Source organism: Anoplopoma fimbria, chromosome 15 (assembly GCF_027596085.1).
Source record: "Anoplopoma fimbria isolate UVic2021 breed Golden Eagle Sablefish chromosome 15, Afim_UVic_2022, whole genome shotgun sequence".
Taxonomy (NCBI): domain Eukaryota; kingdom Metazoa; phylum Chordata; class Actinopteri; order Perciformes; family Anoplopomatidae; genus Anoplopoma; species Anoplopoma fimbria.
The window spans coordinates 17475136-17489616 of NC_072463.1; the positions used below are offsets into that span (position 1 = coordinate 17475136).

At 45.1% G+C, this 14481-nt stretch overlaps 1 protein-coding gene across 3 annotated transcripts in view; it reads right to left on the reverse strand.

Moving 5' to 3' along the window:
• Nucleotides 1-14481, reverse strand: part of prkd3 (protein kinase D3) — a 37928-nt gene that overhangs the window by 8861 nt on the left and 14586 nt on the right. For 2 of the 3 annotated variants that reach the window (XM_054613418.1, XM_054613416.1), the window contains exons 3-10: nt 11135-11273; nt 7642-7773; nt 6898-7055; nt 5819-6014; nt 5658-5735; nt 5381-5567; nt 4765-4888; nt 4471-4548 (exon numbers count right to left, since the gene is read on the reverse strand). In XM_054613418.1, coding sequence (XP_054469393.1) covers nt 4471-4548; nt 4765-4888; nt 5381-5567; nt 5658-5735; nt 5819-6014; nt 6898-7055; nt 7642-7773; nt 11135-11273 — 1092 coding nt within the window. The remainder of the gene's footprint in view (nt 1-4470; nt 4549-4764; nt 4889-5380; nt 5568-5657; nt 5736-5818; nt 6015-6897; nt 7056-7641; nt 7774-11134; nt 11274-14481) is intronic. The other variant, XM_054613417.1, reaches the window with a different exon arrangement.

Sequence of the window (14481 nt, forward strand, 5' to 3'; positions counted from 1 at the left end):
CACACACACACACACACACACACACACACACACACACACACACACACACACTGGCACTGGGAACTCTGCAGCATCCTGCACTCTGTCCCATTGCAGCACAAGTCTGACCACAGCTCGAGGAGTTGTCAAAGTCTCAAGACACACAAAGGCGACATGAACAATAAAATGATTTTGACACAACCACCAACACACATGTGGAAGTCTTTACCTTGCAGGCTCCCTCCCCGAGTCCTCAGTGTGTAATTACTGTGCTATTAAACCCCTGCGGCAGTGTAATGACTGACTACGGTGCTGGCACTGAGCGGGGAAGTGTCACATGCTCTCCGCAACTGATTTTACATATAAAAATTACAATGTTTTACTCACAGCCACCATTTACTTGGGTATGCATGTTTTTTTTAATTTAAGATTAAGACTTCAATTTAAAACTCATTCTCATATTTCAAATAATCTATGTGGGGCCCACAGTAATGTTGGACATGGACACCCCCATATTCTGATGTATTTATTATTTTTGCTTTTGTTTGCTGATTGATTTGTTGGTCATCACCTGGCATGTGTTCACCTGCATGGCGACTAGTGATTAATGGGTTAATGTTGGGTTGCAGTGAGTGGAGCTCATGCTGGCGCTTCGGGCAGCTTGGGGGGTCCTTCGGGTGAAGAAGAGAGAGAGCAACGCAACGCTTGCGCCAGATGACCAAAGCCACCTGCAGGGTGCAGTCAGCGCTGAAGTGATGTGTTTCTGTACTTTCAGTAAAGATATTATTTAAAGACTTATGCACGCCTGGAAGTCCCTTTTTGTCCGAGTGTGCAACAAATATTGGAGGCACCGCTGGGATGATTAACGTCGGGCTCAGTGTGACAGGAACCGGGATTTGATGACGACGTTCGCGCGCAGCCACGTCAGAGAGCATGGGGAGCTGGCAGAGACCGTGTCTCAGAGACTGTGGTGGTTGCAACTGAACCAGCTCAAAGAGGTATGTCATGGAGCTAAAATCCCAAGTGGAAATGTCATAACAAGACGAGTGTTAATCAAACTAATAACAGAATCTATGGACAATGTCATTAATGATGAAGATGAGGAAATTGCAATGCAATTGCAGACCAAGCCTTTTGTGTTGCACTGTGATGCATCTCAGGAGGGGCTTGGTGCTGTATTGTACCAGAGGCAGCAAGGCAAGCTGGTTGTCATTGGTTATGGGTCAAGAACACTAACTGCTCCAGAAACTAACTACCACCTCCACTCTGGCCATGAAGTGGGCAATCTGTGACAGGTTTAGGGAGTACTTGTACTATGCACCTTCATTCGTTGTCTACACTGACAATAATCCATTAACCTACGTCTTGACATCAGCAAAGCTGAACGCCACAACACACAGGTGGATTGCAGAACTAGCGGACTTTAGGTTCTCAATCAAATATCGGCCTGGAAAAGCAAATGGAGACGCTGACGGCTTGTCGCGGATGCCGCTTGACATGGAGCAGTACATCCACACATGCACACAGGAAATGGAGCCTGAGGTGATAGCAACTGTCACACAAGCACTGCAATTGGAATCCCACGAGCATGAGCCCTGGATGTGTCCAGTCACCATCACTGCAGCATGCAAGGACGTAGAAAGGGAGCGAGTAACATCTCCAGTGGCATAGATCTCCATTGAAAACCTGAAGAAAGCACAAAAGGATGATCCAGTCATTGGCAAGGTGAGAGAGTATGTCATTTCAGGACAGTGGCCTCATCTGGGAGGAAGAGATATGTGTAATGACATCTCTGTTCTAGTGAGGGAGAAAAACAAGCTGTACATCAACGAAGATGGTATCCTGTACAGGTAGTCAGTGACTCGAGCTCAACTATTGTTACCTGCAGCATTCCATCAGCTGATTTATAGAGAGCTACATGATGAAATGGGGCATCTCGGAGTGGAGCGGACACTCAGCCTGATCCGAGATCGCTTCTATTGGCCTCATATGCAAAGGCACGTGGAGCACTATGTTAGCAATGTGTGTAGCTGCCTCAAACGGAAGCATCCAAACAAGCCAACCAGAGCACCGCTGGTGAATGTAGTGACCACATATCCTTTTGAAATGGTCTCAATAGACTACCTGCATCTGGAAAGCTGTAAAGGGGGATATGAGTATATCCTAGTTGTTATGGATCACTCCACCCGCTTCGCGCAGGCATACGCATGCACCAACAAGTCAGCAAAAACTGCAGCGGAAAAGATATTTGGTGACTTTATGCTCAAGTTTGGATTTCCTGCCAATTTGCATCATGACCAGGGCAGGGAATTTGAGAATAAACTGTTTTCCAAGCTCGAAGAATACTGTGGCATCCAAGGTTCACGTACGACACCTTACCATCCAGCTGGAAACGGTCAAGTTGAGCGGTTTAATCGAACACTGCTTTCCATGCTCAGAAACCTGACAGAAGAAGCGAAGTCAGATTGGAAGAACTCCTTAGCTAAAGTTGTGCATGCGTATAACTGTACGCGCAGTGAAGCAACGGGATATGCTCCATACTACCTTCTCTATGGTAGGAACCCACGACTTCCTGTGGACATGATGTTCGGCCTTAAACCAACTGACCAGAGCACTTCTCACAGGGAACTTCAGGGACAGAGGGGGACCCGGGAAGCTCAGATCATATTGGGAGGAGAGAATCCATGTGATCACTGAGAGGAAACACAAGGACAGTCCTGTCTATGTTGTACAGCCTGAAAGAGGCCCAGGAAAGACCCGAGTACTGCACAGAAACTTGTTACTGCCCTGTGACTTTCTGCCGGTGGAAGAGGATAAACAGGAAGGAAAGAAAATGGAAAAGAGGAAGTCAAAAACGGGTATGAAAAGGCAGCAGAGGCCCAAGGACAGAGACCATGACAGTAGTTCAGAGGATGAAGGTACCTGGAGATTCACCACCACACAGCCGGCGGAACCACTTGAACAGGTTAGGAGCCAGCTAAGAACAGAGGCAGAGGAATTCCAACCACAGTCAGCTGTCAGAGAACTGGAGCAAGACGGCAAGACAGATGAGTGTTCAGAAGAGGATGAAGGCAGGATGGAACCAGAGGTGGAGCACAGAGAAACAGAGGGAGCTGAGCAAGAGGAGTTATCGGATGGAACAGATGAGGTCAACTCTGGACAGGTGTCGTCATCTGATGAAGCAGACGAGAGGGATCCGGAGTCGCCATCAGCTTCAACCAGAAAATATCCTTTTCGACAAAGAAATCCACCAGAAACACTCACATACGACAGATTAGGTCAACCATCAGTCACAAACAGACACAAGTAAAGTTACTGCTAAAAGTAAAAAGACACCAGTTCGTAGTTACATGTTTAGTTTATTGGCTGTGATAGTTTAACGGGAGCCAAGAGTTCAGAGTGTTTCACCTAGAGTTTGAAAATGGGGAGGTTAATGCATCAGAGTACCTTAGTCCATAAGTTTCAACAAAGAGAGTACCAGAACTCAGATCACTTACACAAAGAATAATACTTGGACATATGTGACACATACAGTATTGAATGTGGGTCTGTGTAGTTGGTTGTGGGGTAGAAATAAGGTCAAAACCTTTCAGTCCAGGATACATAGCCGCATGAGTAGCGGTATAGCACATCAGATATCACCTGGCCAGTGGTGTCTGCTGCTAACACGTGACATAAAGAGGGAGATGGATGTCATGTCAAAGACTGTTGTTATGCAGAAGTACCTCGAAAGACTGACTCCCATAGAGCCTACTGCCATAACTCTCCAGTTGAAGACACAAGTACTCTGGGAAATCTGTAATGTCGGGTTGACATTCATTTTGGAGGGGAGAGTGTGGGGCCCACAGTAATGTTGGACATGACACCCCCATATTCTGATGTATTTATTATTTTTGAAGTCCCTTTTTGTCCGAGTGTGCAACATCTAACCATTATAAAGAATAATAACGCATCAAAATTCTCCTGGAAATCCAGTCCAAATTATTTTTGTTACTTGGGGGATCCCTTTGGTCAAAAGTACGACTCTTTCTTCAAAACCCCTTCAAATGCCCCATCTGATCTGATCTGACTGAAGCTAAAGACTGTTAGTGTCTTGGTCCTTTCGCTTCATGCAGGGAAGAGACCAGGCTGCAGGGTGAAAAACCACAAGGGGAATTTCAGCAGGGCCGAACTGACCTCAGGGTAGTTTACAGTTGCAACATGACAGCCCTCAAGCTGAGTCAGATAGCCAACCACTGGTTAGAGTGTCATTAGATACCTCTCATGAGTGTGCAACATGCAAAAACATTGATATGAAAATCTCTACGTTTGAATAATAAGTTAGTAGTGCAATGGTAAAATCCCAATACTAAGGAGCTATAAAGGGGACTTTATTTTTGAATCAATTTGCATTAAGCTGCTCCATTTTCTGACAGTATAATAAATGCTTCTGTGCGTTTGATGTGGAGGACAAGGACATGACTTTCCAAGAGATGATAGCTTTGTGCTTACTTTGTAGAACTTGGCTCCGGTGTCGTTCTGGAAGAGACTCAGACTCTTGCTGTCCAGCCTCCAGTAATGTCTCTTCCGCTGTTCAAGGGGGGAAAACGAACACAAAGTCAGTCCAAAGGACAACAAGCACATCACCCACCGATGTCACAGTGCTTTAAAGTTTAGTTTCATGAGGAAAATACCTTCTGTGCTGAATTCAACACATGTGAACAGCTTTGGAGAAGGAGTTTTCCCCAGCATACAGGCTAAGCACAGCCTATTTTTCAGACTGGGCTCCTTGGTTATCAGTCTTACCAGGTTGTCCCTGCTCGTATAATGAACCATCCAGCCCTCCTTCACCACAGTGGAGCTCCGCCTCTTGGTGTGTTTGATGGACTGGACCACCCGCATCAGAGGGATGTTGCTGCTGGTGGAAGGGCTAGACACACAAGTACAAAAAAAAGATTTCATGAATCAATATGAGAATTACTTCATCTTTTAGAGCTAAATATACTCAAACAGTAATTACATTTTAAAGGACCTGTAGCTAGCTGAGCAAACCTCTTATATTTATTCTTCTAACTAACCAGCGTCTGGTAGGTCAGGAAGTGATGCATTTTTAGTTTTCAGCATGGGCAACACTTCTGATAACATAAAACGCACACTGCTGGTGTAGAATAAACATAGAAATTGGGCAGTTAGACCTGGTGGTTTAAAACATAGCCGCAAAGTCCCCCATTTAAATCGAGCTGCTGACCTTTTGTTGCTTTTTGTTACCTTTGTTTGTTGTCATGTCTTCCCCAACTCTCTTTTGTTTCCTTTTCCTTTCTACTGTACCGGCCATAATGTTTGTCTCAGAATGGGGTAGCAGAAACGAAAATGTGATAATGTCAAACAGGATAACCTCTACTTAAAACCGACATCTTCATACCTAATAGTCTTGATGGGCTCTTCGTCCTTCTCTCTATCCAATAGGGGAGAATCCATGTCAAACATCCTCTCATCTGGGGTGGAGGGTTCCTCGGGGTCGTCCAGTCCTCTGCCGCCATCCAAATCGCCACTGTCCACCTCCATATTATCCATGGTGGTGTCGGAGTCTGGGCCAGGGCTGGCTGGCTCTACACACAAACATCAAATATGCAAATATTTTAAAAGCGCAAATATCCCAGACATACCAGCGTGACTGGGATCTTGGATGTAGAACTTACCTCCATTGAAGTCCACCTCCCCCAGACAGTCCCGAGGTACCTTTGAAGCACATCGCTTATGGCAGTTGAATCTGCAATCTGGCAAATAGAATTAAAAAAGATAAGTGTGGCAAAGCATCACTGACAGTTTCTAAAAGTAAACCACTCATATAAAGTCCTACCTTTACACTGCATGCCCTGGCGAAAGAGACCCTTGAGCAGACGCTTGCAGTACTGGCAGATAGTGGGGCGAGTGTAGGTGTGAATGGCAAAGGTGTGCGGCACCTTGACCCGGCCCAGCACCATCTTCTCCATCCAGATAGGCCTGCCGCTCCAGGACAGGATCCTCTTCCCTGCCTCCTGATGGGACCTCTGCTGCTGGGGGTTGGAAGAATGGAAAGAAAAGAGAAGAATTAAAAACCATATGCAGGAAGGAAGTGAAGGGAAAAATAAAGGAACAACAGCCTCAAAGGGAGGATTTGAGTGATAGCGAGAGACAGAGTGAATAATCGCATGGCAGTAGAAGAAGAGAAAGAAATCAGTGGAAAAAGGAAAAAAGAGATCTGGCATACTGAGTTAGCATGACTTTGCAACACAATCCCAGTGGCCGAAAAACGATTATTAGATTTGTCAGGTTTTACCACATGAGCATTTAGTTACATTTTTTAAGGAATCAATCAAGCTGGAAGTTGTTGACAGAAATGGGAAGGAAGCTTTCTCCATTTTCATAAATGAGTAGATACATAAACATTGACTTTTTATGTCATCGGCATAATTACATTTCCTGATGATCTTTTTGAGGGGACACAGACAAGAGGGGAATATTCCAGTACGGCCTACTGCAAAAAACCTGTTTCATAAGAAGGATCTCTCCACTGAGCGCTGCGCAGCTCAATTAAATTTTCTGCATCAGTGGTATTCTACAACAGGGCCCAGGAGCTTCACCCATGGAAGAGAGCCACATTTGATAAGTGAAGACACATTTAGCAGTTGAGACAAAGCTTGTGAGCGGCGTGCGGATTGACTGCCTCACATTCTTGGCCAAGTCACCTGGCTCCCCGTCGGATTTAGGATGATGTCTGAACTCCCAGCCAGCTCATTTTAAGTGAGAGGATGATAAAAAAAAAATCATTACCTATTGTGTCTTGCTTCATTCAGAGAACAAGCAGATACTGATGTCTTTCCAACTTTTCACAAAGCTCTCTTTCTGTCCAATTCTAACGAAGCCCATGCGTTTATGCAACCACCAATCAGAACTCACCTCGTCCAGGACGACCACGGCATTCTCCGCAGGTGCCGGTCGGGGGACGGAGAGCGAGGGTCCGGGCAGTGAGACATTGGACAGTCGCCTCTTCCTGACACCAGTACAGTTATTAGGGATCTTAAAGGCGCAGCGCTTGTGGTAGTTTAGCCCGCATCCTTAAAACGTGAAAACACAAATGACATCAGTCACAAACACTAAGGTAGTATAGATGCTACAGATTACAGCACATGGACCTGTGAGGTGAAAAAGGTGTGAGCATATTTTCATTCTGCAAATCGGCCACACGATGGCACCACTTGTAGCCTGATAGGAGGATTTATGACCATTTCACTGGTAAATAATTCAACCACGTCATTTTATTTCACAGACACTTGGGACTTCAGAGGCAGCCTAATGATATGAACTTCCACTCGGATCTGAATTATCACTGGCTAAAGTGCCATATCTTTCTTGTTTGCTTGTATATCTCCCTGATGCATTGTTGAGGTCAGAGATGTGGTGTGTTTGTGGATACAGTAGGAAAGATGATGCATTTGCTCTCAATAGTGGAAGGTCTTAGAGTTGGTTCTCAACTCAAAGGGTTGGCAATGACACATGGTTCTGCAGAATTCAAGAAGGTGTCTTTGTGTGTGTGTGTGTGTGTGTGTGTGTGTGTGTGTGTTGTGTGTGTGTGTGTGTGTGTGTGTGTGTGTGTGTGTGTGTGTGTGTGTGTGTGTGTGTGTGTGTGTGTGTGTGTCTAACCTTCACATTTAAGCCCCTGCCGGACGAGACCCCATAGCATCTCCCCGCAGTAATCGCAGAAGGTGGGGGCCTTGTAGGAGTGGACGTAAAGGGCATGGGGTCGGATCTGGAAGTCTTCAACTGTGGCTTGAGCTAGAAACAATGAACAAGTGGTAGAACTAAAAGTTGGTGAAAGCAAAACAAATCTGGAAAACAGTTTGTTTCAAAAAAACTAAAGAATAGAGCAATCGAAAAAGAAAAAAAATGATGACAAAAGATGAGAAATAAATCAAAAAGACAAGAAGAGAGCAGCCATTTATCAAATGTATTTCACACGTTTTTTAATATAAAACCAATATCTAAAACAATACTAAGTCTAAGGGTATATAAATGAGCAAGGTAATCTAACAGAACTGAGATTCTCTTTGCAAGTGCTCCAATACAAACAAATAAAAGTGCTATGTCTGCACTGCTGTAATAGAGGGCGCCACATCTGCAAAAACAGAATATCAATGTCATAACTTTATGTATGAAAGTGATAGGGCGCACCCATGAGACACCAGAGAAAATACGGAATGATCGTGTTATATCAGTCCATCTTTGTTATTAAGAACACAATATCAAAACCAACAGAGCTGAGTACGCGTCCTCATTCCTGTCTCTCTAGTATTTTTCCTTCATGTCTGCGCTGTTTTGTGTCAAACACACACACACACACTGAACTCATTGTTGGAAGCAAGCAATGGTTAGTCATTGCTGTGAATCATCAAAGATGTGAGGATGCGTAAGACTGCTGCCCCGACCTGTGTGTGTGCAGCTGAAGCTTCAGAGCTTCAACTAGCAACGTGCTCCTCGCTGTTCCAGTGCAATCATTAAAGCGTCCGCAGTGACCAAAGACGGACCTGTTAATCTTTATACTCGGGTTGAACAGCCATACCTGTGGTGTGGAAATAGTGATGTCATGGTGTGTGTATTTGTGTGTGTGTGTGTGTGTGCGTGTGTGTGTGTGTTAAATTTCCTCTGAGGTGACTCAACCAAACACATTTGCTATTGGACAATTTAGGAGACGTTCTCAGCTGTTATGACTGTGATGGGATTCAGACTTGAACAACAATCTGACACGTGGCCTGTAAAACAAATAGACACTTTCTTTGCTAATAATCTGCTCCATAAAAGAGAAAGTGTAAACATCCTTTAAAAAATAAATCAAGAAGAGATTTGGAGCAGAAAAAAAAACCTTTAAATGTCACAGAAATCCTCACTGAATAAATCTGATCTGTCAGGAACATTTCCAAAAGGCAGGATAGGTCAAAGGTCAACTTTAGGGTCAACCCAAATAACAAACCTTATCTTCATTTTCAACGCACTTCCTTGGTGTGCTGCTAATAAATCAACCGAGGTATTCATATCAATGCACACCATCAACCCAGGCATTTCTTTCTCCATTTCAGAGAAATATGATGGCTGGTGTGGGGATTTTTGCAATTTGCGTTCAATTTGAGAGAGAAGAAAGAACTCCGGCAGGTCACATGTCACGGGGCCAACACTGCTCCCCGGCAGAGACAAATGAAAGGCGGCATTCATGAGCTTTTTCACACACGTCTGCAAAACAACTTGCTGCTTCTTAGCAGTCGCAGCGTTATGCAATGCTCGTCGTGCTAATTAGCATCAAACAACACCAAACATGAACCCCGACACGTTGTTTTGCAGGGCTTCACACGAAACGGAGAGGCTTCCATGAATCTGTTTGCTTTGAGGCACAGAGTGTTCGTTCGGAGGCCACAAGTTTCCATCTGACAAAAAAACTAAGTTTGCCATATTTATGACAAACAGAAGGTATTGTAAAATATCAATTTCACACTGCCAGCAGCGGTGAGGAAGGAGCTTGTGTGGGTGAGTTTTTAAGGGAGTGAAAAGCGGAACAAAGGGACAATCGGTCAAGGCCAAACCTCAAACCTCATGGGCCAAGATTGCCGTTGTGTCCAGGGCCTTCCCAGCACATCAGAGCGTGTTTACACTTCCCGTGTCTTCTACAATCACTTACTGCAGGAAAAACAAAGCCTCTGCTTTGAGCCCAAAGCCAAGAAAAAGCCACTTCTGCCTAACTCTCGCAGCGAGAGAGATATTCAGACCGTCTCTCTCCCACGGCCGCGGAATCCAACAACAGGTTGGTTCAGCAAAACTGAACGGAAGATGACAGGAGACAAATTGCGGGGAGGAAAAAGGAGGCTCATATTTTCTCTGAACCGAATGTGGGGGCTTGGGAACGTGGATCTCCTAGCTTGTGCTTCGCAAACAAAGATGTCTGACACGCAAAGCCCCTCTCGTGAAGAAGGCCAAGTTTATTTTGAGTGTTAAATGAAATGACAAAAAAAAAACTGCATGTGTTGCATGTGAAGCAAATCTGAGATCCGACTCATCTGTGACGGCTTTCATCAGGTATATCTCAGGCTATAAACTGTCAAGCTCCACTGCTGGGGCTTACACCTGCACATGGATTTGTTGAGGTAGGAGGGGATTAGAATGAGAGAAAGCGAGGAGGGAAAGAGAGCAACAGAGACTGACACAAAAGAGAGCACAAGACAAACAGAGAGTCAGAAACAAAAAGAAGGAAGTTCTCCAGTCTTTAGTCTACATTCCTCAGCCCTGATGCCTGCAGTATCCTCAGATCCTGAACCTATACAATCATCCCCTGCCTAAATCCCCCACAAACAATACTCTCGGCCCAGGAGAGAGGGGGGAGATATTCAGCACAGGTGGTGTCAGGTGCTTCCCATTGAAGACAGATGGAGAGCAGGAGAACGGATTAGAGCAGAACAGATACTCTGAGCCGTTTGTTGGTCTCTGCACTGCACAGGAAGCTGATTCATTCATCGCAGGAAGTCACCCAAAACCCAAACACCTGCGTAGCCGCCCGCTAGAAAGGTGGACAATTAGGATGGAAACTTTGATGAGGAAGGAAGAAAAGAAATGTATCACACAAAAAAAAAGCACGTGAGCAAGCGGGCGGAGTGTCGGGGGATTCACTGGCAACAAGACACTACAGGCTGTTTACTGGAAGGTTTGTCAACCATGACAAGGCATAAAAAATGGAACACGTAACGCTTCCTCCAGTTTATTAGTCTTAGAGCTGCAGCAACTAATTAATTAATAATTAATTACTTGTCAGTTAATAACAACTTTAATAAATATGTCCCACTATTACCTAATGACCTAAGCTCCCATGATTAGGGACATGGAGTCATTTAGATTTCTCTTTATTTGAACATAAAAACATCTTAGATTCTCAATTTAAGAGGGTGAATGATTAAATCTCTTGTACATTCTGTACTTTTGAATTTGCCAGGAGCAACAGTTCACAAAGGTATGTTGGGTTAAGAATTTATTGTAGCATTACTTTGTTCATGTTCGAACTAGTCTGAGAAGCTAGAGAAAAGAATGTGCAAAAACCAATTAGCACATTCAAAGTGGGACACTATGCATCTATTAATAGTTCTACCGCAACCATACGTACCAGAGAGCACCACCTCAATGAGGTCTCCTTCGTGGATGTCCTCCGCTGAGGTTAGCCTCTGCAGGATGTTCTCGTCACTTAAGTCATGGCGGAACAGCAGGATCTTGTCGTACATGCCAAAGAAGCCGCACTCCGGGAACTGGAGAGAGGTGGAGATACAAGTGAAGATATTAGTGAAGCTGTGAGCCTGATAAATAATGGCAGATGTAATGTGTTAGCAGAGTGAATCCACTGTGGTGGGTCCACATCTGATCCAGCAACTAAGGACAAGGAATGAGAATGAGATACTGATCAACCCCCTCGATACACACAAGGACACAAACACACAAACTCATATTACATCATATCCAGTGGCTTACATCACAATCAGTATGGGGACTGGAGTATTCTGAACCCAGTGGGTCCGGAAGAGAGTTCCTGCTCACACCTCCTTTCCTCCCTTCAGAGGACTCTACACTATAAAGCAGGAGGAAATACCACTAAGAGGACCCTTCAGTAAAGAAAAAGAAGTAAATAATGTACGTGATGTACGAGTTCTATCGTTTAATAAGTGTACACAATGAAGAATCATCTGGATTCCAGCATGGCCATGACCTCCAACTCAGCAGTCACCATCACTGACGATGTCTGGGCCGAACTAAACCCAGACAAGCCGGGTCTGACCTGGAGCTGAGTGCCCCAACGTGAAGTCACGTGATTACAAAAGGGGGCGGAGAAGGAGACGGGGAAGGAGGAGGAGGAGGAGGTAAACATCCTGAGAGGAGAATCAGCTCAAAGGAAGTGCAGCGCCAGTCAATACTGACTGAGTCACTTCCTGTGCTGAGGCCAGCCCTCAGCCTCTTAGAGAGCGATGTTCTTGACACAAGGAAAGGGCTACAACCAAGTTATATGAACACATACACAAAAAGCATATAAACACACTTAAAATTGCAAAAAGAAGACTCCCGATCTGAATACCAGCTGTCCTAACCTGCTCATCATAACATCACTTTACCATCCGGAAAAAGGTGATCAACAGTGGGTGGATGTTCAGAGCTCTCCTGCATGGCTTGTGTCAAAGTGGGAATTGGGGCGCAGTAATTTCACATCATGGCTCGGGCCTCGTCTCAGTGGCAGGCTGGTACTGGAGGATCCACCAGCTGTTTCCCCCTGAACCAGGGTCACACACAATGGGCCACATAGAACAATGCCACTGCAGCCGCGGAGCACCGGGGGGTTGGCAAAGCGTCTGGGCACGGGACACACAAGACACCTGGAGCCGTTCAACTGCCAAGAAACACAGATACAGAGACGGCAAGACAGATTGATGGCTCAGGAAAACATGGGTGTATCGGATGACTCGTGTCAACAACGCCAGAATAATGAACTGTCAGAAGGCAAAAACTTAATTCTGCACAGAAACTGATGACTACTGAGGCCTGATTTGGTCTTTCAGAAAGCAGACTGCTGGTTGCACGGAGAGACTCTCCAACAAAGGACCTTGTCCTGCTGCCCTCAACCTAAACTCTGATCTCCCAGTGGAGGAGGACAAGTTCCCTTCAGGGATCAATAAAGCACATCGTAACATAACTTCTTTGTACAGCAATGGGGTTTCCCATGAAAGGCCCTGCTTAGAATAGCATTCATGAACTGTCCATAGGTTCACTTGTGGAATACAGAACATGCAGCCAAAGCAGCAATATTCCTCAGTGTACATATAATGCAACAGTTGCGCTACACATGATTCAATGTAAGGCACATGTGAACATTCAGCCGGTAACAAGGATATGATTTCTGGAAAGATACTGTGCTGTTGAGCATTCCAGATTTGATATTTATTCAATACACCTCCAGAGTATTGAGTAACTCACTGGCAGGTATATCAAAACTAAAACTATTAGTATTGCTGGATTCCAATTGGGGTAATAGGGAATGTTTTTTGTTTTTATTTAATAAATTGGCAATTCATTTCTAGGTGAATGAGTGTTGAATTGCTGCATTATTTTCATCTCAGAATTACGCCAATAATTATGAGAGTGTTCACCCCCAAATGGGGGTAGTGAGGTTGTGTGAGGTTAAAGCTTGCTTATCAACTGTAACATGGTGAACCGCATGTTTGTTTTTTAAATTACACTGGTACAAAAAAACACAGAAAAAAAGGTCTTGTTTTCAAATTGATTGGAGGCCTTCCGGAAATCAAACCACAACGGTCTGACATACACTCACAAACACAGATACCTCAGCGCCATGACACTGATGAGGTTGATGATACTGTGGTGCAAACTAGAAGTAAGCCTTCACAAACACCGCAGGCCTGTGGTGTGTTTGAGTGTTCATGTGTTTTTTTTGCCAAATAAGAATATTCTGTGACAACACTTCAACATAAAGAGACACTCTCATCCATCCATGTGTTGCATGTGAGTCTACCACCAACCGATCCCTGTGTGAAGACTATTTCCTCTGCATCACAACTACTGCAAACACAAACATGAAAAGCTAATAGGAGAACGTTTCTGCTCTGATTGTTACACAAAGGCACGTGCCTGCATAGTGGAACATTTCCAACTCGACATACCTACATCCTAAACCCTGTCACCCTCTGCTGTGTTTAATGCTACGTGGCTCAAACCAACACCACGCAGGCAGTGGGGGCATCCTTCCTGAGCCGGCTGCAGTGTCACGCTGGGGTTTTCCTCCTCACAAACCCGCACGCACATGGGTTGATGCCCAAATCCAACCAGCTGGAGTCACCTCCTCTTGGCACCCCCCCTCCAGTGCAACACTTTCCACTGTACAGAACGGGTCCCATTCCAGAGCCGGAGCATCTGCGGGCCAGCACGTAAAGCGGCTGCTAGGGCAGAGGACACCACTTTTTTCCATTCTCCATTAAAGCAAGAGGAAGCCGGAGAGCTACAAGAACAATAGAGTGGCAGGTTTAGGACACATGTTAACAGTATGTTGTTCAGATGGTACGGATAGAGCGATAATTGATGGCTAACCTGTTGGCCACAAAGCAGCTCCTAGCACACCCTCACTCAAAAACACACCATGCTCCTGCGTACACATGCACCCTCAAACACACCATGACCCGCACATGCTAGTACTACACATCTCCGAAGCCCATAGTGACCAAGCATGTCTTTTGTCATCTTCAAACGCCAATCCATTCAGCGGAGCAGCCGCGACCACACACGCTCACCAAAGACCCCGGCGTGGAGGAGCTGTGTGTGAGGTCCACAAGTCAGGCTGGAAAGACGAGTGGAAAGGGGCTTTGCAGTAGTAAGCTTTTGTTAAACGAACTAATCCACCATTGATATGCTAAATCCTGTTATAAGGAAAAGAGAGCGAGAGGCAGGAGAGAAGAGGAA